The sequence below is a fragment of the Pogona vitticeps genome, chromosome 6 (genome assembly GCF_051106095.1).
Source record: "Pogona vitticeps strain Pit_001003342236 chromosome 6, PviZW2.1, whole genome shotgun sequence".
Taxonomy (NCBI): Eukaryota; Metazoa; Chordata; class Lepidosauria; order Squamata; family Agamidae; genus Pogona; species Pogona vitticeps.
Genome location: NC_135788.1, coordinates 89600823 through 89628176, shown reverse-complemented (window position 1 = coordinate 89628176; position 27354 = coordinate 89600823). Strand labels below are relative to the sequence as shown.

The window sequence follows — 27354 nt, the reverse complement described above, 5'->3', positions numbered from 1 at the left end:
CGCCAATCAGCTGTTAAAAAATCATCGCTTTGCCATAATCGGTAAGCGAAACAGGGTACCGATCATTGCAAAGTAATTTTTCCCCATAGGGAACATCGCAAAGCGATTGCAAAAAGTTAATCGCTATGTGATTTCGTCGTTAAACGGGGCGCCCATTAAGCGAGGTACCACTGTAATACTACGAATTTTGAAAACACTGTATATTTTTTCACATGATATTTTAAAGTTCATGAAATTAATATTCAATGTTTTTCTCCACCACTGTTATTTAATCTCTGCCCATCCACTCCCAAAATAAAGAGACGGACACAGGTGTTGGAGTTAACTAGGGCCACCCTTTATTGATTTTAAACTTCAATCACTCTCATCCTGCAGAGGGGCCTGGATGTCATGTGGATCCCTGGTGCAGGCTCTAGGGATATCTCTTATCCCCTCTCCAATCCTAAGCGGGTGAGTCCCAAGCCCCCGGTCAGAGATGTCCCCTGAACAGCTCGTACTCGGCTGGCCACAGACTTGGAAGAAAAACCTCCCTATCTGCCATCCATCCAATTGTCTAGAACCAAGACACGCAATGGATCGGACTATACCTTATTCACCCCTCATGCCAGCAAGTGAAATGCTAGATCCTGGGTGCTGTGATGCTGAGTGCAGTAAGACCCCATGTGCTTTTTGGGAGCTCACTGAAACTCACCTTCTCTTCTGCACTACCTCACAGTTTGACATATTTAAATGTGACTCAAACCTAGAATAGCCCTCGGAATCCCATGGGTAAACAGGCTGGGATAGTCTGTTGGATCCATTTTCAGATAATATTGAACAGTTAAATGTTAATAAATCAGAAATTGTTAAAGTTAAGAAGACGACTCCTCTCCTTCTTCCTGACCTAGATGAGAAACACCCAACCCCAACCAAATACAATCTAATGAATGCTAGGGATGAAATTCACAAATTAATCATGTAGAGTGGGCAAATGTTTCAGAAATTCATTTCTGTTTCATTTCCAACAACTACACCCACGGCTTCATCAGAAAGGGGGCACCCAGAAAAGGATCCCCACAAATGCTACACTTTCCCATCTGTGTGGGAAGTCTGTTATTGAAATCCAGCCTACATCTGGCTGCCCTCTAACGAACCCATTTATCTCATTAAAAAACAACAGCAACCTCTCGAAAGTACCAGACCTCACCACCTTAAACCTACGCTACCCAGGCAATGCCTTAATATAGTTTAGAGAGCTATAGACAAAACAGGAAGCAATCCTGTCTGTTGATACAGAGTACATTTCTACAAACTATGAACCTGAATGGCTGGAAAAGTCCATGGTTAAGCCTGGATGAAAGGTAAATGTAAGTAATTTTTAAAAGCCAAGGTCTCTAACTCACTCTGCTCCCAATGGCTGCTGAGGCAGGAAAGCAGCAAGTGGGCAAAGACCAACTGCTTAGAGCACTGTTGCTCCAGCAATCATGTGACCTCAAAGGTCATGTGACACCTCTCATTATGTCTTCAGCGGCATGTCAATAGTTATTTAAATGTCTCTCACACTCTTAAGCCCAACCAGGCTCCTTGCAAGAGTGAAATAAAAGTCTTGTCCTGTAGATCATAAATACTTCTGCACTGGCTGCTGTTGGGCTGTTTTGTTTTTGTTTTTCTTATAAGCTCATAAATGATAAGTAGAATCTCCAAATGACTATCTTAGCTAATGACGTAGAGCTATTTACCTACTCCTCACCAAGGTGCCACCACTGCTGCTCCCGCTCCCGGTTGGGCTGAAATTAGAAGCCAGGCAGAGTTTGAGAGTGGGTGGGCGTGTTGCACTTGCGGGTGGGCGTGTCGCAGTCATGCGCATGCACCCACAAGCATGACATGCCCCTCCACAAGCATGACACGCCCCTCCGTGAGCATGACACGTCCACTCGTGAGCATGGGGGTGCCACTGCCTCCCAAACGGTCTGCACACGCAGCCCAGACCCCCCCCAAACGGTTCACGGTCCCAAAAAGGTTGGGGACCCCTAATGTAGATTTCACTTGCATCTGTTAGCACTTGTGATTCAAACTGACATCTCTAGTTGTGGTCTTCCTTCTTTAGTTGACCATATGGACCTGAGGCTTCTTGCAATTAGATTTTGAGCTGATTTCTGTGCACAAGAAAAGAGCTTGGAAAAGTGGTGACGCAGTTTGCTGTGAAGAACCAGAAAGTCAGCAGCCAGAGGTTTCTTACTAATATACAGTGGTGCCTCGATGTACGAATGTCCCGACATACTGTACGACCATTTTGAGTTACGACTAGCTCCAGCTGCAAAATTTTGCTTCTACTTGTGACCGGAGCTTCAAGTTATGAACAGAAAAAGGCAGGGAAAAAAGGCAGGGAATTCAAATTGCTAACCATTGGTGGCAAAGAGGCTGCTTCTTTGTAGCTCTTTCACCCCAGCAGTTAGAGTGTGTGCAATCAGAGGAGGCTTCCGACTGTCTGGTAAGGTGCTGCTTTCTGCTTTTTAAAAACTGTTCTGGGTGGGTTTTACAGGGGTTTGGGGCTGGGCGGTTATGTTTCTGTGCTGTGATGGGTCTTGCAGTCTTTGTTTTTTGGGTTTTCTCGTTTCTGATGGGTCTTGCAGGGTTTGTTTGCTTTTTGGGTTCCCCCCCATTTCCGATGTGTCTTGGGGGGTTTGTTTGCTTTTTGCTTTGCTTTTTTTCCATTTCTGATGGGTCTTGCACAATTTGTTTGCTTTTTTTTTTTTTTTTTTTTTTTTTTTTTGGCATTTCCAAAGGGTCTTGCATGGTTTGTTTGCTTTGCTTTTTTTTCTTCCTTCAGCCAGAACGGGTTAATCACGTCTTCGATGGGTCTTGCAATTTGTTTGGGGGTTTTTGGTGGAGTGTTTTTTGGTGATTTTTTTTCTTTGGCCAGAAAGGATTAATTGCATTTCAATGCATTCCTATGGCAAATGGTGCTTACAGCCATTTCGAGTTATGACCAAAGTTCCGGTACCAATTAAGTTAGTAAGTCGAGGCCCCACTGTAAAACTTTCAGAAATTCTGTTCTGTTATTTATTGAGCACTTGTGTCATGCAGATGATTGGAGTGGCTTTGCCACATGCCTTTTATTACTTCAAGGAGTGCTTGGTGTTGGGTAGATAGCCCAGTTGCACTGACCTCCTTTCGAGCTTGTACTGTAAGATTCTGTTAAATGTCCTTGGATATGACAGTGTTCAACTCTAAGCATTAAGGTCTTTCGGAGATAGAAATCTACACAGTGGCCTTGAGAAAATGAGGAGAGAATGCTATGAATGCCTTTCTCATTTCCCAACCTTCCTGTGTGTGAGTGAGTTAATGAGGAAGAAATGAGGAAATGAGGAAAGATACTCACTGAAGCAGTAGTTTCCGGAGGACATAGTAGTTACTCTGTCAGTTAAGTAGAAGCAGAAATGTTTTAAAGACTGCAGGCTGTGCCTGTGAAATAGCTCCAGTATGGACAATACGTGGCCTACTGTATCAAACATCTGTCTATCTTTCTTGTGCAGTTTACAGCAATGTGTGAGTGCACAACCCCTCTGGCTGTATCAGGCACATTGTCCTGCAATGTAAAAGCTTTTCTTAGAAATTCCAGTTGCTTTGTACACAATAAAAATACCCCATTTGGCAAATCATCAAATTGAACTCCCCAAACTGTGCATGCTAAGTAATTACTTTGCAAAGCAACATGGTACGAAAGTGCTTCACTTTTAGCTCTTCTTGCAAAGAGCTCAGACGCTGTTGTTTATCATGAGTCAGCAGCTACTATGATCTTTGCCACCTTCTGATTGTATAAGGAGCTTGTATAAGATGCCTCTCCTCTTTCTGTAACTGCAGATAACAGTTGTTAACTTCACTGGACGTAAAATACAGTAGCTGTGTTTGGGTGTGGCTGCTGCAGGTCTCAACAGCAGTCAAAGAGGTCGATCTGGCACAGAGACTGTACCAGCATAATTGAGAAGGTTACCATTAGCTGCATATTTTGCAGAGGGTCCCATATGGTGTCCAGATGTTGAGACCAAGGTCATGTTCATAACATGGCATAACTTGGCAGAACAAGCAAATATGATTTTCTGTAATATTGCACCCATAAATGATGGCACAAGTCAGTTAAACTTTATGCCAGTTTCTTTCCAATAAATGTTTGTAAGATTTATTACCATATTTTTCCGTGTATAAAACAATACTTTATACTTAAATAATTGAACAAAAAAATTAGGGTCGTTTTATACAGTGGTGCCTCACATAACGGTGTTAATTGGTTCCATTAAAAACATTGTTATGTGAAAACATCGTTGAGCGAAACACCATTTCCCATAGGAATGCATTGAAAACCAGTTAATCCGTTCCAATAGGAGCCTATTCGATACATTTCAGTGGTGAAAAAAAATCACCAAAAATTCAAAAATACTCAGAACAAAGCCAAATTACTTTAACGAAGGTTTTATTAGGTGCACTAACGATTCCAAGCATTTTAAACATTTTTTAAACATTTTAGAATATTTTTAAAATAGCGAAAACAGGGCTGTAAAAAAAAAACGTTAAGCGAAACAGGGGACCTAAAACTGTCATCGTTAAGTGAAGCAAGGTCCCAAACATCGTTATGCGAAAATCCCCCATAGGAAACATTGTTGGGTGAGGCGGCAAAATTTCCAGCAAAGGCCATCGTTATGCAAATTCATCGTTGAGCAGGGCACTCGTTAAGCGCCAATGTTTCTTGTACATTACATTCTACAGCTTAAGGAAGCTGCTGTAGGCCATCTCTGGACTTGTTTTCATTATATGGCCAGACCTTACTATTTATTCAGCCAAATTCTAAATCACCTGTATTTGCCAGTATGTTCCACGCTTTCATTTTAGAGCTTTAACTATTTCTTGGGATGGTTACTTTTCATTTTCAGAAGTAAAAAGCAAGCAGCCCAATAAATGCAGTTATTTAACATCTACATGAAACAGTTTGGGAACGTCATCCAGAGATGCTGTGTCACCATTATGGAGGTGACACATAGCTGTGATGCTATTTTTTTTCTATCTCAGGAAGGCTATGGAACTCTTTAGTAGGTGCTTGTGATACATGAAGTTGAAACCTAATCCAGATGGAAGAACTGGGATGAGAAAGTCTGCCATTCTGGATGGCACTTTTTCAGCTGGTATTTAACAGGGGTGCATGATCCTTTCCTTAAATGTCTTGGGCCCAGCTTATTTTAAAGAATTGCTCACATCTTTATGAACCAGACTGTGGGATAAGATTACCATTGGAGCACCTCTTTGCTAGCCCACCATTAAGCTCTGTAAGATTGGTCGGTATTAGAGTAAGACCTTTTCACTGGTAGCCCCTGCTATTTTGGAACTCCCTCCCAAAAAATATGATTGGCCCCATTTTTGATGTGTTTAAATGACCTTAAAATTGGTTCATTTTCTTTAACTGAGGGTTGCAGCCTATATTGCTGTTGCTGCTAGTATTGTAAACTGCCTCAGGACAACTGTACAGTGGACCCTTGACTTACAGACGGCTTGACTTACAGACTTTTTGAGTTACAGACTTCTCTGGCCGCAAAATTTAGGTTTGACTTGCAGACTGAGATTTGACTTACAGACCAGAAAAAACCCAAAATGGAACAAAAACAACCTGTTACGGGATTAATCGGTTTTCAATGCACTGTAGGTCAATGGAGACTTGACTTACAGACTTTTTGACTTGAGAACCGCCTTCCAATACAGATTAAGTTCTCAAGTCAAGACCCCACTGTACTCTTGAAAAGCCACTAAGAAATGCATCATTATCAATAAGGTGCAATAAATAATAGTGTTACCTTTCTAGTTCTTGTTTGCAAATCCTTCTGCAAATTGTTGCATAATAAGGGTACGGATTTTACAACCAGAACATTTCAATCACAGTAATCCATGTACAAACTGGGATTTGCACAAACATAACCAGCTTTTTAATGACTTGTCTTTGGGGTGGTAGGGAGAGGCTTGGGGGCCAAGCAGACAGTATTGAAATGCCTCTCAAAAAGCACTACAGTATTGTACACCATGTAACAATGGATGAGATGCCATTTCTGGTAGCTAGGCAAAATGCTAACTTTATGTTTTGCAGGTGAACTATGGCTGAGAATTCATCTATAAGTGTGGGGGGCATCACCCCTGTGCAGCAGATGCTGGCATCTGGAACCGGAGCCCTCTTCACCTCTCTTTTTGGTAGGTATCTTGTATTTGTTCTGCATTTTGTCCCACACCATTTGAAATATGTCTGCATACAAAAATATGTATTGGTTAGTGACATGTTGTCCAAATGTCTGTGTGGCTTAAATGAACCTGAGGTTTCATCCTTTACCTTATGCTATCTAATGCTACCTCTGGGTAGTTTGGGCGGCATATAAATTGAATAAATAAATAAATAAATAATGAAAAACTTTCATAATGTCTTCTTAGTTACACCTTTGGATGTGGTGAAGATCCGACTGCAAGCCCAGAGGACCCCATTCTCTAAAGGTAAGTCATTCTTCTTTTGCAAGCTATGAGCTAATAGGGAGTTAGAAATATTGTTTCCTGAGAACTGCTGCCTCAAATTCTGCAGTCATTCTAGCACAAGAAGTACAATGAGGGCTTGGGGTGAGCCTTGAAAACACTTAGTGCAGCCCTTAGTACCATTTCAGAATACAGATAGAGGGTTGTGTGCACGCATGCTCCCCCAGCCATTTGTGCTGATAAAAGACAGTGTTCTTATCTGTCCTCCGTGTGGCTCCAAGACTATGAAACCTAGAAACCTTCTATGTACAGTGGTGCCTCGCTTGACGACGATAATCCGTTCCAGCAAAATCACTGTAGAACGAAATCGTCATCAAGCGAAAGTAAAAAACCCATTGAAATGCATTGAAACTCATCATACAGCAAAGATCCTCCATAGGACGACCATTTCCCGGTGCCTGTTAAGCGAGGAATCCATCCTAAACACAGCGGGGAGCCATTTTGCACAGTGGGGAGCCATTTTGAGAGCCGCCAATCAGTTGTTTTAAGATTGTCATTTAGAGAAGAATTGGTTCCCGAAGCAGGGAACTGATCATCGTAAAGCAAATTTTCCCCATTTAAACATCGTTTTAAACTTCATTGTAAAGCGGATTTGTCGTGGAGCGGGGTAATCGTCAAGTGGGACACCACTGTATATTAGGGATAACCAAAAGTTATGTGCTTTGCAGATATCTGGGATTTTTTGAAGGAATGATTAATTTCAGTAAATTTAAACCTGTCAGTAGCTTGAAACTGTCTTCAGTTACTGAATGGCAAGGTTTTCTAACCAAGCAAGAGGAACTTGCAATCAACACCTGTATATTTATTCTTCCAGAAGACCTCTAGGCAGCTCCACATGGACCAGAGGCAAAGTGGAAAATGGCTGCTTTCTTCTGTGCGCCCCCCCCCCCCAAACTCTTTAAAAAGAGAGGGATCACAGGATGGGGTGGGAACTAAAGATCAGAGAGTCTGTGAACAAAGAGAAAGAGCACCAGGAGAGAGACAACAGTCTCTCAGTTCTGATACTAGAGGGTGTGTGTGTACTGGGGTAGACATGGGGAAGGAAAGAGCACTTAGGAAATTTGGGAGGAAAAGAACAGTGTGGTGGGTCTTGCAGAGCTGTGTGTTTCTGTTAATAAAATCATAGGAGCTTTATTCCTGCAGACTGATTCAATGTCTAATCCAATGTTCTAATCCTACAATGGTGAACTGTTGGAGTCGTGAACTTAGCAGGCTTATGGGCTTTGTGGTGATCACCAGATAATTAGGATAGCAAAGAGTCTCTTAGAAATAGAGGTTAAAGAAGTCAGCTACACACACACACAGGGATGTCTCTGCCAGCCGTGCTCCTGGTGGGCGACTAGTAGAAGAGGCAGAATAACACTGAATGGGTTCCCAATGAATTCTGCCCTGCCCCCAGGAGGACTTTGCTTTTATTAACCTTACAAGCTCACAGATAGTGACAGTATATAGATAGGTTACAGAGTTCAGATAGGGAAAGGCAATTAAGCAAGCTCTCTATCACCTATGAGAAAGGGGAAGAATGGTGGTAACTCCCCCTCTCAGAAGCAGTTTATGACATCATCCAGGAGAGTTTTCTCTACACTGAAGAATCAGCCAACAGCTTAGCAACTTTGGGGAGAAGCGTTCCCCCCACAGTGAACCACTAGGAAACTCACCGTCAGGATGTGAGGGCACATGGAACTGGAGCTGAGAGGCATATTGTCTCTGATCTTAGATTTAGCACGTTGTTCTCATGATTGGAAGCCACTGATAACCTTGTCCTCTATGAATATGTCTAATCTTTTAAAGCTGGACATGTTGGTGACAATCATTACATCGTGTGGTGGAGAATGGCATAGGCTGACTGTAGTGTGTAGAGGTCATTCCTTTTCTCCTTTCTTGAGTTTCCCAAACCAAATGTATACTCCCTGCACTTTAAAAAGAATAGCTATCTTCCCTGTTCATTTTCCACAACCCTGGAGTTTTTGATGTTGTGGACGGTTTTGACGTGCATATCCCTATTTCTCTTCTCAAATGGTATTGCTGAGGGGCAGTGCTGTACTGGCTGTTTTTCTTGAATTTAAAAATTAACCCTGAAATTATCACTACAGTAGTAGGACGTAACTGTAGAACAGATCATAGCTTTCTTTGTAATGTCATGATGAATGGATCTGTAATTACGGTGCCTAGAGTCTTCCCTGCACGGTTCATAGCATGCTTATACCTTTTGCAAATAGGACTGAACAACATTATTTAGCCCTCTTTACATATATTAAGCCATCTACCTATTTCAGTTCTCAATGTCTCACTTCACAGCAGTACCACTTGTATTGTTTGGGAGTCGTGCTCAGGTTTACTGCTTCTGAGATTTCATCAAGCACTGGCTGCATGCTGTCAAGCTCATCACTCCAAGCCATAAAGACTTTAAAATAAAATCTGAGAATAAATTAAATCAGTTATATACATGTGAAAAGCCAACTGTCTGTTACTTTTCTGCAACCAAGCTCTTCACCCAGTGTCTACCCTTGCCTCAGCTGAAGGTTCTCTCTCCCCTATAGCTGTTTTCTATCCTTCACTCCATCACTAAATATATCCATGTTATGTTTTTCAGTGTTGTCAGTACAATGTATACCCTGGAGCATTCACCAGTCTAAATGTGAGTATTTCAGGTGCTTTCCCATCTAAGCTGCTACAGACAGCTCTGGATGCAGTCTGAACCCTTTATTGCTCACATTCGCAATGGAGAGTGTGGTGGGTCCTTTATCCTTCCCTCTCCCTCCCCTCTGCTCTAAGGGAAAAGGTTCATATTCTTTCTCCATTGCAAGAATTAGTGTTTGCCTACCCTTCAAGACCTGCTGCATAGCATGTTAGCTAAGACTATGCTACAAACTGGAAGTTTCTGGTTTTATTTGTGCTTGTCTTCTATCAGCCATCATATCCTATCTCCATTATTAGAATGGGGAGTTATTCTTCAGCCAGGTGGACTGCACAACACTTTCCAGAATGTCCTGCACTGAAGCTCAACCAGGGCCTGCAACTATGTATCTTTTATACTTTTAGATCAGTTAATACCTGCCTCTTGACTAGTATCACAGCCCATTCCTTCTTAATTGGCAAAATTAAGCCGCCCAGAGTGGTCGAATAGACCAGATGGGCGGCATATAAATCAAATAAATAAATATTTGAAAAATTACTTACTAATTGATACATCAATAAGATCCCTCACTAATTAGGAAAATGATAATGTATTTGCAAGAGATCTCTCTAATCAGCAGATTGATAACACATTGCCTTCCCAGACATAATTGTCTGATGTCACTAACCATGGCCAGCACATCTGTATAACCAAATTCCTTTCCCAGGTACTAATCATATTCCTTCATGATAAACGTCTACCTTCCCAGTTGGTTATTTGGTTAGGACATGCTCTTCACCAACACTTATTTGTCAGGTCAGATAAAGGGTTTATCAGGTCAAGTAAAGGACACGTGAAATGAAACTATATAAAATAGAACTTTGAAATAGAGGTAAGTTTTATTCAGGCTAAAAAGACCCCCCAAAAGGAATATACAGTGGTGCCCCGCATAGCGACGTTAATCCATTCCAGGATTAACGTCGCTATCCGGAAACATCGCTAAACGGAAAGAAAAACCCCATAGGAACACATTAAGCTCCGTTTAATGAGTGCCTATGGGGGGGGCAACTCACCGGTAAGTGAAGATTCCCCATCCGGCCGTCATTTTCGCCACCTCGGTAAGCGAGGGCAGGGCGCAAAAACGCTGCGGGCAGCCATTTTCTTGATCCGGCGGCCATTTTGGAACCGCCGATCAGCTGTTTCCCTAACATTGTAATGCGAAGATCGGTAAGCAAAACCCCGATCATCGCAATGCAATGGTTACCCTATTAAAACATCAATGCGATCGTAAAAACGATTGCAAAATCCGCATCGCTATGTGGATTCGTCGTTAAATGGTGCGCTCGTTAAGTGAGGCACCACTGTACAAGGATGGAAACCTAGTGTATGTCTGTATGCAGATGCAAGTAAGCTTGGGAATAGAGAAAAATTAGGGCACATATTTACATCTCATCAAAATGCAATAATATTCAGCAATATAATACTACAGAGAGATAATGAAACAAATCAAACTTGGCTATTTATTTATTTATTTATTTATTTATTTATTTATTTATTTATTTATTTATTTAAACTTTTATGCCACTCCCATTAGTGCCAAGGCACTACTCTGTGCAGTTTACAGTAAATACACCAAATAAAAATAAACACACTAAAAATAATCAGTAAATCACTATTAAAACAGATGGCGCAGACCAATAATACAAAGAGAAAGGCAGATGAAAAAGCGTAGTCAACTGGGGGCCTGGCGAAGCTCCTCCAGAAGATGATTCAACAAATTTGGGCTCACCACAAAGAAGGCCCTGTGTCTTCTAGAAGACTTATGTGCCTCTCTCAGGGTGGTGATCTGGAGGAGCCTTACCTGTGATAATCTAGTGGGTCCGGCAGATGATGTTGAGGAAAGACTCTCCGACAAGTAAACTGTGACGGGCTTTATACATGAATGTCAAGACCTTGAACTTGATCTAGGGCACCATGGGCAGCAAGTGAAGGAGAGCCAGAACTGGAGTGATATCAAATTTGCTTGCATCAACAATCAGTCTTGCTGCCGCATTCTGGACCCACTGTAGTCTTTGAATCAGGCCCAAGGGAAGCCTCATGTAGAGAGCATTGCACTAGTTGGTCTGGGAGATGACCAGGGCCTGTGTAAAGGTCCTGAGGGAACCCTCATCGAAGTAGGGGTAGAGTTGGGCAATTAGCCTAAGTTGGTTAAAGGCTGATCTGGACATGGCTGCAGTCTGGGACTCTCAAGAAAAAGCTGGGTCCAGAAGAGCACCCAGATTATAAACTTGATCACTAAGCTCATTGATTGAGCTTGGGACTTCTGTTACAAGAGACTTGGTGATTTTGACATAATGATTTCATTATGTTAGAGAACATCATTCTCCTGTCTGGTTTCTCTTTCATCAGAAAGGTCTGCATCTCTCTTCTATGACTTTTCTTCAGGTTTGCAGTGCTTATAATTGGGACAGTGTGTACCCCCCTTGCCCAAATGTAAACTTTCTGATTAGAAGTAATAGTGGAGAATACAGTGGTGCCTCGCACAACGAGTGTCTCACACAATGATAAATTCACACAACGATGGCTTTTCCTGAAAAATTTTCCGCCTCACACAACGATGTTTCCTATGGGGAATTTTCGCACAACGATGTCCCTTTTCGCTCCTGTAAAAGTGCCTTAAACTGTTTGAAAAGTGTTTTAAATGCTTGCAATTGTTAGCCCACCTCCTGAAACCTATGCAAACTTAATTTGGTGTTGTTCTGAGTCTTTGTTAATTTTTGGTGATTTTTTGTTTTCTCCATTGAAAGCCATTGGACGGATTGGAACGGATTAACCGGTTTTCAATGCATTCCTATGGGAAATGGTGTTTCACAGAACGGTGTTTTTTTGGGAACCAATTAACATCGTTGTGCGAGGCACCACTGTATTTTATTGCCCTCTTTTTTTCCTCTGGGAGCTGGAGGTGAGAGAGGGGGAGAAACCTTCCATTGTGGTTTGCAACCATGCAAGCTAAAAATCTAATACTCTAGCTTTTAAAAAAAATGAAAGTTGAGCATTGCTGAATACTGAACTGAAAACCAAGTAGTACAGAATACACCAAGCACTGTATGGTGGGCAGGGTGGAAGTGTCTTTGGCTTTAACTAACAAGCTTCCCTGTCTGATGTCTGTCCTCCCTCTGTTTTCTCTCTCTTTATTTTTGTGTACCATGTCTTCCCTGAACTTTGTTGAACTTCCATTTAATCTGTGCCCATTAAAAAGTTATGGAGCAGGATATGATATCCTGAGTGTCTCACGGGTGAAACATTTAAGGACTAAGAAGGTCTTCGGTATCAATGTGGAAATTCCAAAGCTGGGGTTGGTTTCCACAGGATCTAAGAACGTTGACAGTCTGTGCTTTAATTGATTCAAAAGCAAGCATGCACCAGAAACACATTCCTTTAGTGTTGTTGATGTATGCCATTAAGTCTCTTCTGACTTATGGTAACCTTATGAATGAGAAATCTCAAAGATGTCCTGTTCTCAACAGCCCTGCTCAGCTCCTGTAAACTCAAGACTGTGGCTTCCTTTAGGGAATCGATCTATCTCGTATTTGGTCTTCCTCTTTTCCTGCTGCCTGCAGCCTTTCCCAGCATTACTGTCTTTTCCAGATAATCTTGCCTTCTTATGTGCCCAAAGTAGAGTAGCTTCAGTTTCATCATTTGTGCTTCCAAGATAGTCCAGGCTTGATTTCCTCTAGGACCCACTTGCTCATCTTTCTGGCAGTCCAGTATATCCCCAAAGCTTTTCATCAGCATCATATTTCAAATGAATTATTTTTTTTCCTATGAGCTTTCTTTACTGTTCAGCTTTCACACCCATACATGATGATCAGAAATACAAGAGGGAGGATGGTCTTGGTCTCTAGTGACACATCTTTACATTTGATGATCTTTTCTAATTCCTTCATTGCTGCCCTTCTGAGTCTCAGTCTTCTAATTTCTTGTCTGTAGTCTCCTTTTGGATTGATAATTTAAGGTATACAAAATCTTTTAGCCTTTTGTTTCTGATCATGGGGCATTCTTGGCAAAGATACTGGAGTGGCATTGCCATTTCCTACTCCAGGTGGATTGTGTTTAGTCGGAACTCTCCACTATGTCCTGTCCGTCTTGGGTGTCCCTGCACGGCATAGCCCATAGCTTCTCTGAGTTATTCAGGCCCCTTCGCCACGACAAGGCAGCAATCCATGATATGGCTGGATGAGATGGCTGGACAGTGTCTGCGAAGCAACCAACATGAATTTGACACAACTCCGGGAGGCATTGGAAGATATGAGGGCCTAGCGTGCTCTGGTCCATGGGGTCACAAAGACTCAGACACGACTAAACGAATAAATGATACAAAATCTTTCAGTATTTCAATTTATTAGTAGTCAATTGTTAAAGTTATATAGTTCTTCTGTAAACATGATTTTGTTGTTCTTAATGTTCAAATGTAGATCTGCTTTGGTATGTTCTTCTTTCACTTTCATTAAAAATCATTTCAAGTCATTGCTGCTTTCTGCCAGTAAGATGATATCAGCTGCATATCTTAAATTACAATGGTGCCTCGACTTACGAACGCCCCAACATACGCACATTTTGACTTACGAAGAGCTCCGTTCACAAAAATTTGCTTCAACTTGTGAACGGAGCTTCGACTTATGAACAAAAAACTGGGAAAGTGGGAAATGGACTTTGAACTGCTGGTACTGTAATTTTAAAATGTAAAAATTGATTTAAAAGGTGCTTGGTTTGGTTTAAACCGACTTGGTTTTAAAGTGTTTTGTTTAAAAAGTGTTCGTTCCCTCCCTCCTTTCCTGCCCTTTTTTAACCTAAGTCATCTTAGGTTAAAAAAATTCTCTCCCTAGTGGTAGAGGACGGATTAACCAGTTTTGCATTAGTTCCTATGGGAACTAATGCTTCGACTTACAAACGACGCTTCTACATACAAACAAAAAACAGCTGGAATGGATTAATCGGTTTTCAGTGCATTCCTATGGGAAATGCTGATTCGACTTACAAACTTTTCAATTTATGAACATCTTCTGGGACAGATTAAGTTTATAAGTTGCGGAACCGCTCTGTTGATGTTTCTTGCACCAGTTTTTGCTTCTCGTTCATCTGAATCTACTCTGGCTTTCTGTATGATATGTTCTGTGTTGAGATTGAACAGATAAGGGGATAAAATGCACTCTTGTCTGACACTTTTGCCTAAATGAAACCATTCTGTCTCTCCATATTCTGTTATAATAGTAGCTTCTTGTCCACAATACAACTTATACATCAAAACAATCAAGTGCTGAGGTACAGCTGTTTCTTTCATAGCTACTCATAGTTTCTTGTGATCCACACAATCAGAGGCTATGCTGTAGTTTATAAAGCATAGACTGATCTTCTGAAATTCTTTGGTGCACTCCAGTAGCTAGCAGATACTTGTAATATGTTTTTGAATGCCTCTTTTTGGAATCCGGCTTGAAAATTTCTCACTCAGTGTAGCCTAAAGGCCTTTATTGTGACACCTTGAGCATCACTTTGCTTGCATGGGAAATTGAAACAAAGGTCTTATAGTTCCTTCACTCACTGGCTTCTTTCTTGGGGATGGGAATGTATAACATTACAAGTCTGTATACTGTTGTTTTGTTATTTGTATTTCTTGGCATATTCTTGTTAGGATTTTAACAGATTCCTTCTCTGTGACTGAAAATAGTTCTATCAATATTCCATCTACCATGTGATTTAAATCTTCCCGATGCTTTCAGAGCAGCTTTCACTTCGCTTTCTAAAACTGCAGACACTTCATCATAGGTTTCCCCTTCAAAAGAGGTTGTCATCCATTTATCTCTTTTGTATAGGTGTTGAGTATATTGTTTCTGCCTTCTCTTTACTTTCTCCTGGTCAGAAAAGAAAAACCTAGATGGATGACAAATAAAACACTTAAAATTGTAAATGACAGGTGGGAAACAAAAGTGAAAGGTATCAGAAATAGTGTCATTAACCCTGAATACTGTTTTTCAGTGACTGTCACATAAAGATAACTATTACAGTACTCACTGCAAAGAAATAAAGGAGAACAACAAAAGGGGTAAAACAAAAGACCTCTTCCAGAAGATCTGAGAACTCAAGTCCATTAGCCTAGTTGATATTAATGTTTGTGGACAGCTGGCTGCCTATTTATTTGTTTAAATTTTTTTACCCTGCCTTTCTCCTAAAAAAGGAACCAAGGCAACTAAAATCATTTTAAAAAGACAATGTTCTTGGATAAATAAAAAATTATGATCTTTACCACAGAGGGAGGACTGGGTATACCTAATATATTACTATGAGAAATATTATTGACATTTATAGTTAATAATAAAAAATAATTTGGAGTAAACTGGAATTTTTTAAAGCTGAAGAAATGTCATTAAGGCCTCTAGGCAGCCTATGGATTTTTAAGGGGAAAAAGGGAGTAGCAACTTTTAAAACCAAGGAAATAGAAATTGTCCAGTTTAGAATAAATATGCATGCATATGTTTGTTTAGTTTTTTAAATATTACACAGTGTGGCTTTTGGATACAACAGATTTTGTGTTTGTTATTGCAAATTTCTTCCTCTTTAATTTCTTGGCTATTGACAAAAGGAGAAGACAATAGTTATTTTGGTCAAGAAATGTAGTTTATTACTGTATTGCAAACATACTTAAGAGAGTAGTACATTCTGAGACCAGCTGGTCTGTAGCTGGTCTGGACTTGAACCCAGGGCCTTCCGATAAGTCAGAACAGTCTGCATATAGAAAAGGAGATATTCATTGTGCTGAAGTCCTAATCTCAACCAAAAATACTCCTAAACCTTACCCACTTCCTCATTCTTGGCTTTTGAAAAAGTATCAGCTGCTGGCTGCATGCTTGGAAACACGAGGACTCAATATTGAAAAGATGCACATAAATTACTAAGGTGCAACATTCTACTCAGAGTTCTGACGCCTGTGCTTGTGTATCTACTATTGGACATAAGAGATTCATGCAACATTATACCTGTGGATAGTAACTATGGAAAGCAAAGTGTGTGGTGTATGTTTGAGCCTCTGTATTTGGAAGTAGGCAACTGAAAAATGGGGAGTAAGTGCTCAAGAACATGTAGTTGAGTAATTTCTCCCCTGCTCTTAGCACCATTCCTTTTTGCTTCCTCTTCTTCAACAGGGAAATGCTTCCTGTACTGCAATGGCCTGATGGACCACCTCTATGTGTGTCAGAATGGCAATGGCTGCACGGCTTGGTATAAAAGCCCTACTTGTTTCACAGGCACCATGGTAAGGAGCTGTCTACTGAAGCGCTGAAGCATCAGTCCAAAGGGAAGACGTTGCAGTTCCACAGCCAGTTTGAATGCTTTTGGTTTGAGTCAGGCAGTGTGTTCTCTTGGGGTGGAAATGTGATGGAACCATATGTGGTATGGACATCTCCCCACTGCACGTCCTAGTGGCCTTAGTTCTTGGCAGGGTTTTGCTTTCTGGGAGTCCCAGTTGAATGAGCCCACAAAAAATTACCATCTCAAAATTGCTTGTTTACTGCTCTAAGGGGCTGGGAGGCTGTGGCCAAAGAACCTTTCTTACATGGCCAGCATGGAGATGGAGGCAGCTACTTGTAAAGAGGAGGAGGAGAAGAAGAAGAATACTACCAAAGAAGAAAGAAAAGGGGGGAGCATAACTTTCCTCCCCTTGCTCACTTTCTTGTCTATATAAGGAGTTTCATGTGGCAAGTTAGCCAGCTGAGCGACGCAAGGCTGAGGACAGTCCAAAAGTAGTAGCAGTTTTACAGACATCCCAGTTTCAAGCAGAGTTAGAGCAGATGAGTGAAAGAGCATGCTTCTGTTCCTATTATTAATTTGGAGGAAGGATGGGGAACCCTTAAATGATAATTCAGATACGCTTTCAGGGCAGTTGCAGGGCAGTTGTGGACAAGGCAAAAGATTTGAGCTGAAAATGCCAGCATATTTTAGTTCAATAGGCTTAATGCCAATAACTGAGCTGTAAATCAAGGCATTTCAGCCTTTGAAAGTCAGCAAATCTTGTACAAAAGCTGGGAAGCCATGGAAGAGTAGTGACATGGGAAAGGGAGACGTGTCCATTTGAGGATCTCCAGAAGGGTCAGATTTGATCTCAAGGGTTGAGGTTCCTGAACTCCTATTTAGGGGTTTTTCCTTGCTAACGTCCCTCTCTAACTGTCTTTCCTTGCCTTTTGCTCATTCTAGGATGCTTTTGTGAAGATAATACGCCATGAGGGCATCCGATCTTTGTGGAGTGGACTTCCACCCACTCTGTGAGTCTGACCACAGTCAATAGATGCGACTAAAATAACATCCCAATCAGTCTTAAAGTGTTCTTGTTTAAAAGCCTGATTAACTCTTTATTGTTGCTGTAATACTAACTTCCTGCCAAACTCACCTTCCATTTATTCTAAACTGTTGCTCCCCTTTCCCAAATGTATACATCCATCTTCAAGAAAGTAATAACACTTAGAGGTCATTACATCCCCCACTTTAGCCTGGTCCTTGGAAAGGTTCTGTGGTTTCTATTGTGGGGAGAATGGAAACTTTCATTCAACTGATTGTACTCCAAATACACTAATTTTTCATTGTCTTATATCCTGCATAATCTCATGCATAACTTCATTTTAGTTCTTTCTCCTTAAAAGATATTTCTTCTCATAGTTAGGAGTGGCCAATTGGTATCTAAAGATTAAAAAACAGAAAAGTGCTTGTCAGTCTTATTTGTCTACATTTTTCACTTGACAGTGCTTATTAAATTGTGGCCTAAAATTGCCATGTGACTAAAGTTTTAGAAATCTGTGTTCTCTGAAATCTTGATGGCGTATGATAGTACAAATTTATAGCATACTGGTATCAGAAACTGTGCGTTTTCTGTATGCATTTACACACAGTTCTTGCTAGAATCATGATGATGATTAATGTTCACAACTTTTCAACAGCGTGATGGCTGTCCCTGCCACTGTGATCTACTTCACCAGCTATGATCAGCTACGGGATTTCTTGCGTGCCAAGTTGAACAGCCAAGGGCGCTACATCCCACTAGTGGCTGGAGGTGTTGCTAGACGTGAGTCTCCCCTTCCTTTTGTTTTGTTCATGTTTCTGCCAGCTGTATCTAGTGATGTCACTGTGTTTTGTCTGTTTTAGGACAGGATTGTGCTATATTTTTTTAAAAAAGAATTTGATATAAATAAGGTATCTGACATTCTTATAGTGTGAGTATCCTACCACACTGGAGGACTGAGACAGAGTATTCAAGCCACAGCTGTTTAGCCTTGGCTGGTTGCAGGTCTGAGAATTCTGCATGAATTCATTGTAGAAGGCTATGGGAGGCTGCAAGATACTCGTGCATTTATGAATTAAATTATGAATTGTGAACCAGGCAAATCATAGTTCATATGTTATCTAAGTCTTAATCTCGGTGTTTGTTTCCCAAACCTGGGGTCTTAGATGTTTGTGTATTGCAACTCCCATGCTGGCTAGGGTTTCTAGGATTTGTAGCCCAAGGACATCTGGGGCCACACATTTGAGAGCCGTGCTTTAGATGCTCAATGTGGGCTTCCCTTCCTCTCCATCTTCAACATGGCGATGATAACACTGCTTTACTTTAGGATGACAGTAAGAATTATTTATTACTAAATTTTTGTACTGCCATTCTATTGAAAGAAGTGCTCAAGGCAGATAATGGTAAACACTGAAGCATTAAAACAGAAGCAAATAAATTAAAATATCAATACAGTGGTGCCCCGCATAGCAACGATAATCCGTGCAGCAAAAATCGTCGCTATACGGATTCGTCGCTTTGCGGAAAAAAAAAGCCCATAGGAATGCATTAAAACCCATTTAATGTGTTCCTATGGGCAAAAAATTCACCTTAAAGCGAAAATTCCCCATACGGCGGCTATTTTTGCTGCCCGGTAAGTGAGGAATCGGCGCGAAAACACAGCGGGTGGCCATTTTTTTTACCCGGTGGCCATTTTGGAACCACCAATCAGCTGTTCTAAAAACATCGCTATGCGAAAATCGGTAAGCGAAACAGGGTACCGATCATCGCAAAGCAATTTTTTACCATTTAAAACATCACAATGCGATCGCAAAAACGATCGCAAAAAATCGTCGCTATGCGGATTTGTCGTTAAACGAAGCGCTCGTTAAGTGAGCCACCACTGTATAAAGAATTAAACAGCATCCGAAAGATTAAAAGCTATTTCAGCAAACAAGTCAGCTTAAAAGCCAAAAGACTTGTTGAGTAAAAGCTCCTTTACCTGCCACTGAAAGCATATGAGAGATAAAGCTCTCCTTGCCAGAGTTTGGAGTATGGGAATGGCCAGTAAAAAAGCCATCTTGTGCTTCTTGCTAAACGTACCTCTGTGGTTGGGGGAGCAGCAATATGGATCTGTATGTGAAACACCTTGAAATGTACTATGTAAAATGAGAACAATAGCTATTGCACAGGTAAATAGAACATTTTTTTCTTTTTAAATGGGGAACGTATGCTATTGTTATTCTATGCTGCATGATTATATGAGAATGGTACAAGTATTTGTTTCCATCTTGCTGAATCAGCCATCTTCAATGTCAGATAAAGGTGGGGTGTAAAATGCAGAGGGAAAAGGAATAAGTGGTGTTATGCAGTTATGGAAAGGTTGTGGTATAAGTGTTTCTCTCCCTGGAAGGCTTCCTTTGCAGGCCCAGTGTTGCACTGCTTGCAACACCGGTTGTGCAGCTAGTTGTACAATTGGGTGCACAACAAGGGGCCTCTCTGAGTGGGGAAATGCTTACGAGATCACCCTTCTGCTCCAAATAGGATTCTGACCATCTTATGTAAAAGCATTTGAAATGTATGTGATCACCGTACTTCTGCCTTTATATTCATCATCATGTATAAAATATTCTACCATTGGTTCAGTCCTGGCCAATCCTAGGTGTGGTGATATGTGTTCACTTAAAGGCTACCTTGATTTATATACCAGCAGCATTGTAATCAAAACTTCCCATCAGCTGTTTGCCATACATCTGTGTTCCGCTTGTTCTGGAGGTGGAAAGGCACCTGAGGCCTGTTCCTACCTGCTGTTTTGAACTCTTCCCTAGTGGGTGCTGTCACTGTAATCAGCCCCTTGGAACTGATCCGCACAAAGATGCAGTCTCGCCAGCTGAGCTACCGCGAACTACGTGTCTGCATCCAGTCAGCTGTGGCCCAGGATGGATGGTTGTCCCTCTGGAGGGGCTGGGGGCCCACCGTATTGAGGGATGTTCCATTCTCAGGTATGTATGCAGCAAAGGGGAAGGGAAATCGGGGGCAGTAGTAACAAATAGGAGTTAAGACGGTTGGAGTGCATTACATGTAGAGAAGTGGAAGGAATGAAGGATGCTTTGTTTTCAGGCAGTTTTTGCGACACCAAGGAACTTAAAAACTAAAAGTTTACCTCATCTCTCTCAAAGGCTTTTCCTTGCAATGGAGATGCTTCACCAGCCAGTGGATGCAACTGTTAAAGACATTGAGGCAGCAGTATTATCCTTGGAAGCTGTGGCATCACCATTTTTGGAATAGCCAACACTGTTGCCTATGGAATGGAGAGCGATCATTCCCTAGCATTCTTCCCTCCCTTCCTCTATTCAGATGATGGTGAAATAGATTTTGCCAAAGAACCTTTGTCTCCTGATCCAGTGACCATTCCCTTGTCTTTCCTGGCTGTCTGACAGCTTGCTGTCCAAGCTTCTAGAAAGAATTGGCTAAACATATGTCTGGGGGCTCCTGGCATTGCCTGCGATTGATCAGTGTATCCCATTAGCACTTGGAGATTTACATAGTATCGGCTTTAGGACTTCATTCTGCTTCCCTCTGAGCAGTGCCATCTTCTCCAAGAACCTACTAGACATGAGAAAAGGATCACTGATAGGCACCCTGCTTGGCAGAATTGCAGGTCTAGCATATTCCCCACAATCAAAAGGAAATTCGGCATTGTCATCCTCTCTCTTCTGACCTCCCTCTTACTTTTTTTCACAGCTTTGTACTGGTATAACTATGAACTGGTGAAAGACTGTCTTTGTAGCCAACTCCATCTTGATGAGGCCACCTTCATGGTCAGCTTTGCAGCTGGTGCCATTTCTGGCACGGTAAGTAATGGTGCTTCCAAGTGGCCTGGAAAGATTTCCCAAAGAGGGGAATGCAAAGGCCTCCTGGCCCTGTACTCTCTAACTGTGATCTAGGACTCCTTCCTAATCAGCTTAGTTTCTGCAACCAGGAAGATTGCGAAGATGGTTGTCACTCTGCTTTGTTTGTCCACATTAGTTGGCAGAAGTAGGCATAGCCTTCTTCTAAAATATAAAACTTCCTGACCTTAGGCTTTCTGAGTGGTCAGTAGGTAAATACAGCACATCACAAGGTCTGGTTATTATGGCAAAACGTAACAGATATGCATAGAGTGCTTTTTAATGAGCAACTTAAATAGGTTTTTAAAATCATTTTAAACTTCAAGGCTTACAACTTAAAATTGATAACCCACAAACCATTTTTTCTTTTCCTGTGTGTGTTTTCTACATGAACTCTAAATAATTGGATCCCCAACAGTGGATTATTGTATCCAGAATGAGTTATTATGTTCTACCCACTCTTGGAAAGAGGGCTTGTGCAAATTAAGTAAGCTCTGTCAGCCTTCTCAGAAACAATATGGTTTTCTTCCACACCAGTGCAATTTCTGGTCAGTGTTGATTTTATCTCACCCCTTTCCACACATTTTAGAACATAAGGAAAGACGTGCTATCTATCCACACACAATACATTCTGCGATTATCTCACTACAGTGGTGCCTCGCATAGCGATCGCTCCGTTTAGCGATGAAATCGCTTTGCGACACATTTTTTGCGATTGCAAAAGCGATCGCTTTGCGATGTTCCCTATGTGGGAATTTCATTTTGCGATGATTGGTTCCCTGCTTGGGGAACTGATCATCGCAAAGCGACTATTTTCGCACAGCTGATCAGCGGTTTCAAAATGGCCACCGGGTAAGCAAAATGGCCGCCCACTGTTTTCTGGGACGGATTCCTTGCTTAAGAGGCACCATAAATGGCCGCGCTATGGAGGATCTTTGCTGAACTGTGAGTTTCCAGCCCATAGGAACGCATTGAAGGGGTTTCAGTGCGTTTCTATGGGCTTTTTATTTTCGCATTGCAATGTTTTCGTTCTGCAGCGATTTTTGCAGAACGAATTAACGTCGCAATGCGAGGCACCACTGTATTTCTAGAGCAGGATGGGTTTGCTGGTTGACTTTCAGGGTTCAGGGTGTCTACTTTTGCAACATAAATGAAACTCTTTAAATGTTTCTTTGATAATATCACAGAACTGGAAAATATAAGTCTCTGCATACAACAGGAAACACTTCCTTAATTTGCATAAGCTTTGCCTCTAGAGCAAAGGCAATAAATATACTCCTTCGTTCAATGAGAAGATACATTTGTGGTGGGTTCCAACATTACAGTCAAATGAAGGAAGCTATATGTCATTTGTTCCCATGTTGGGCCTCTGGGTGGTGTCTAAAAGACGGTCCCTATTATTTCTTAGGTGGCTGCTGTCCTGACATTGCCGTTTGATGTTGTGAAGACTCAGCGGCAGATTCAGCTGGGAGACATGGAGACCCTTCAAGGTGAGATGTGGGAGTTTATCAAATTGGATAGTAGTGTCACACGTCTGGCCAATGGCCAGTAGCTTCTTCAATCATTTTAGCATATGCTTGGATTTGTGTTGGGGGTAAGTAGTTCATAACAGGCAGTGCTGAAAAAGCAGGGGAGCATGGAAGTCAAAGGAAGGAGGGTGGCAGGGTAAAAGGAGTGATACGGAAAAGCTCAGAGCAATCCTTGCTCAGTGAAAAGGAGAAGCTGGCCCTGCTTTTACCTAAATTGAATTAGTTTCTGCAGGACTACTGGGCCTGTTGAAAAGTTTGGAGAAGGAACCAGCTGGAGACCAGGGTACCCCTGTTCTGGTTTCCTTTTGCCAGATGAGTTCTTGGTTTCACCTGTGTACTCAAAGGGACATTGCTTCTCTTTCCACAAAGACAAGACCTTGGTATCGGCCTCTGACTGGATATTAAATTTGCAGGCGGAAATACGGTGAATATGTAGGTAGAAGTGCCACGGATCATGTTATTTTTCTGGGACTTGTCTACCATGGACCCCTTGTAGCTTGCAGGGTTTCCTAGGGATTACCTTTGTTGGGTTGGTGGAAGGCAACAGTTAAACACCGGAAAAAGGGGAATGCTGCTCAATGTTCTGTACTTGTGAAGCATTGGGAAACAGGGAGTAAAGCCATGTTGTGTATATTTAGAGAGAGATGGGACAAATCCCCATGGTAGCACCTCTGTAATGCATTGGATAGAGCCACTTCCCATGCTCATTTGGGCTGCAGTCCTGTACAGCGGAAATAGGGGAACAAAAGGTTTTCCGTCCAACTGCATAGTTCTTTTGTTAACTTTTATCAGAAAGATAAGAGGCTATGGAAAGTTTAGGCTGTTCTATGGCATTGATGGGGGACATGGTGGCGCTGCAGGTTAAACCGCAGAAGCCTATGTCTTGCAAGCTCAGAAGACCAGCAGTGGTAAGATTGAATCCATGCAATGGAGTGAGCTCCTGTCGCTTGTTCCAGCTCCTGCCAATCTAGCATTTCGAAAGCATGTAAATGTGAGTAGATAAATAGGTACCACCACGGTGGGAAGGTAATGGTGTTCTGTGTCTGGTCGTGCTGGCCATGTGACCACAGCAACTGTCTATGGACAGACACTGACTCTACAGCTTGGAGACGGGGATGAGAACCACACCCTAGAGCCGGACACGACTGGACTAAATGTCAAGGGGAACCTTTACCTTACAGCATTGAACTATGCCTTCTGGAATGGAGAGCTGTTGGATGAGGCCTTTCCCCCGAGTCAGTCTGCTTCGACCCACATTGTGCTTTATATGCTTGATAGGGAGATGGCCAAATTGGTAAAGACTATACCTGGCCCCACCTGCTTCTGTTTGGTTCATTACCCTTCCCAAATTAAAATTTACCTCCCTGACAAAAAAAGATTTCTCACTATTACTGTGCATTGTGCACACATGTCTGGAAGAAAATCCCATTGAGTCCTGTGAGGTTTGCTTCTAAATAAACCTGCATAGGATTGTGCTGATTATGCAAGCCTGGACAGTGAGCACTGTATCTCTTCTTTCTCAGTGAACCTTGTAACTTCACAGGATGTGAATTGCACATTTTGAAAAGCATCTCTTCCTTTATGAGCCTCCTTGCTTGTTAAGATTGTTGGGAAAGGTCTTGTCCTGTTTGCCATCTTTAATAGGAGAAAAACTGCTATGGGAGGGCACTGATTTTCAATAGTGGCTTAGGTCTTTAAAACCTCAAGATGAAATTTGACAATACGCTTCTTCTGTACTTTGCACAAACGAAATGTAAGTTCCATCTGTATGTTCTGGCAGAAAGTTGAATCTGAGTCTGTTTTCTTAAAAAAAAACACCAGAAATTAAAAGTATTTTTCATCTTTACTGGATTTTAATTGAATTGTTAACAAACTATTCCTCATTCATGGATTTGTATTGATAATTTGATTCACTTTAAAAAGAAATGGAATCCATATTTTAATTAACCTCTGGCTTGTTCTCTCTCTCTTTCCTCAGTTAGTCCTTCCAAACCTTCATCTACTTGGTTGCTTATGCAGAAGATTCGGGCTGAATCTGGCACTCGAGGCCTCTTTGCAGGTATATGATGCTTGCCTTTAGCTGGGCTTTTCACCTATGCTGTGTGATTGGGCTACTCCTAAACAGATTCTGAGATAAGGAAAGTGACTTATTTGGACTACTGTTTTGAGAAATCCACTGTAAACATGGCCTCCAGGGGCAGATTAGAAATTTAGATTGACAGCCAGGTCCTTAATGATAGTCTTTTAGTTCTAAACTTTTTCAATAGCTTTGGAAATTTGGACAGATTATTTCTCGGCTTCAATTGCCTGTAACCACACTCCACTCCAGAAGACTGATTCGGGAGTCTTTTTGGAAAAGTTTGATATGGTCAGATGGTGTGTTGTGTGAACTAAATTCAGAAGAAGGCCAAGCGGTTGTTCACTCTTTCTTACCTACCATAACTGGGCTAGGCAATGAACACTGAATCTTGATCTTGACATTCTGGAAAAGGATGGTGAGATTGGACAGAGTCTATCCTTCTGCTCCTTCTCCACTTCAACCTTAAACCAGCTGCCTCTGCTTGATAAAGGCAAGGTGTTGTTTTACTTTGTCTGATGTGTTTGTTTGTTTGTTCCTCCCTTCCCTCTCCCCCCTCCACTTCTACCAAAACCTTCTATAGGTTTCTTACCTCGTGTCATCAAGGTGGCCCCAGCCTGCGCCATCATGATCAGCACTTATGAATTCGGAAAGAGTTTCTTCCAGAAAATGAACCAGGAGCGGCAGCTCAGCAGCCTGTGCAGTCCATGAAAGGAGCCTCGATTTATTGGCCTTCTGATCGACCAAAGCCATCGGGATGGCAGTAGAAGGGACAGTTTTGGTAGAGACAGAGGGGAAAAAAACCTAGAATCTCTGCATTTCAGAAGCTAGATAAAGTGAATCCAGTAGCTTGAGAAGCCCATATACAAGAAGCATTTTGGTCACTTTTCTTTGAAGATTTGTCTCATGTCAAAGAAATTGTGGATGCCTTCTGGAAAGACATTTGGTGATTTTAAACCTCTTAACTCTATCGCCCACTGTCATGTTAGGTCAAGTCTTACTGTTTGGACGATGCAGCGTTGCAACCTTTCTGCATATGCTGTAACACACAGGAGCTCCTGTCAACATTTTGCCGCCAATCAAAAGAAGTTGCAGCTGCTTCCTACTTCCTGTAAGATCTGAGCGGAATGTGGCTCCCATTGGCTGGTTGCAAATGAAAGGAGAAAGGAGAACGGGAGCAGGACTTGGCATTCCAAAGAAGATCCTTCTGCACAATGAATTCATTCCCCTAAGTCTCCAAAGAGTTAAAATTGTTATATTCAGAAACAGACCTCTTCAGTCCTGCCTTAATTTTAAAGTGTCTGTTGACCTGCATGCCTTCCTTTCTTTCCACATGAACTTTCCTGTGCATGATGAATACTGCTGGCCCAAGTGGTAGCTTCACACTGGACTCATCTGGGATTCTCGATAGAAAAACATTGGTTTTGAATGTTAAGATTCACCCACTCTCATTGTCAGCCAGAACTCTTTTAAGTCTTCATGCCTTAGTTAACAGGTAGCATGGGTGCAACGGATTTAAACTGCTTTCTGTATCTGTAGGGAAAGAATCACTCATGAATGAGTTAATTCCCAGTGCCGACAAGGCAAGGCAGAGGTCACATGATCTACGTGCCTGTTGCTTACATTCTTGTAAAAGGGAAGAGGTTGAACTCTTGTGTCTTAATAAAGTCACATATTTAAAAAGAAGAAATTATGGCAGGGAAAATTGAGAGATGTCCCCTCCCGTCTTCTGTATTTCCTCCTTGCGCCCACGAGACATCTTTACTTCTCAGTAAGGATGGCCTTACATGCTATCGTCTCCAATAATCTTGTCTTCCATTCATGTGTTGAATTGTTCCTCTCTTTTTTTGTCACATTTACTACAAAATGGTAATTCGCTGGATTTGTCCATGAATATAAACTCTCACCTCATCCAGGTGAATCTTAAAACAAGTTTCTAGAAAAACACTCACAATATATTGTAAGGGATTCTTCCCTTTGTCAGGTAAATACAGTCTGGTTTTGAAAGATATACAGTACATGTGTTCTGACTTCAATACAGTGATAGAAAACCTTCCTAGGCTTACGTTTGTATTGAGGATTTTTCAAAATTTATGAGCATCTGGAATGTTCTGAAAAAAAAATGTTGCCAGCATTACAGACCACTATAGAGAGCAGTTAATGAGGAAGGGTTGCCAGGAAAGGACAGTAGCACGAACTGCTGGATAGCTCAGTGGTTTAGGTATCTGGTTGGGAGTTCGATTCCCCACTGTGTCTCCTTGACAGGGGCTGGACTTGAAGATCCATAGGGTCCCAGCTCTGCAGTTCTAAGATGATGATTACCATCATGATCGATATAGGCGGTTGTGTAAAGGTTATATAGGGAACTGAATATGTGAATAAAATGGGCAAATGGGGACACG

At 41.7% G+C, this 27354-nt stretch overlaps 1 protein-coding gene across 2 annotated transcripts in view; it reads left to right on the top strand.

Moving 5' to 3' along the window:
- Positions 1–26963, top strand: part of SLC25A39 (solute carrier family 25 member 39) — a 34406-nt gene extending 7443 nt beyond the window's left edge. The window contains exons 2-12 of one of the 2 annotated variants that reach the window (XM_073004190.2): positions 6107–6207; positions 6442–6501; positions 9131–9175; positions 16351–16460; positions 17399–17466; positions 18136–18260; positions 20285–20458; positions 21201–21310; positions 22755–22836; positions 24854–24934; positions 25536–26963. In XM_073004190.2, coding sequence (XP_072860291.2) covers positions 6114–6207; positions 6442–6501; positions 9131–9175; positions 16351–16460; positions 17399–17466; positions 18136–18260; positions 20285–20458; positions 21201–21310; positions 22755–22836; positions 24854–24934; positions 25536–25663 — 1077 coding nt within the window. In that variant the 5' untranslated portion in view covers positions 6107–6113 and the 3' untranslated portion in view covers positions 25664–26963. The remainder of the gene's footprint in view (positions 1–6106; positions 6208–6441; positions 6502–9130; positions 9176–16350; positions 16461–17398; positions 17467–18135; positions 18261–20284; positions 20459–21200; positions 21311–22754; positions 22837–24853; positions 24935–25535) is intronic. The other variant, XM_073004191.2, reaches the window with a different exon arrangement.
- The last annotated feature ends 391 nt before the right edge of the window (positions 26964–27354 follow it).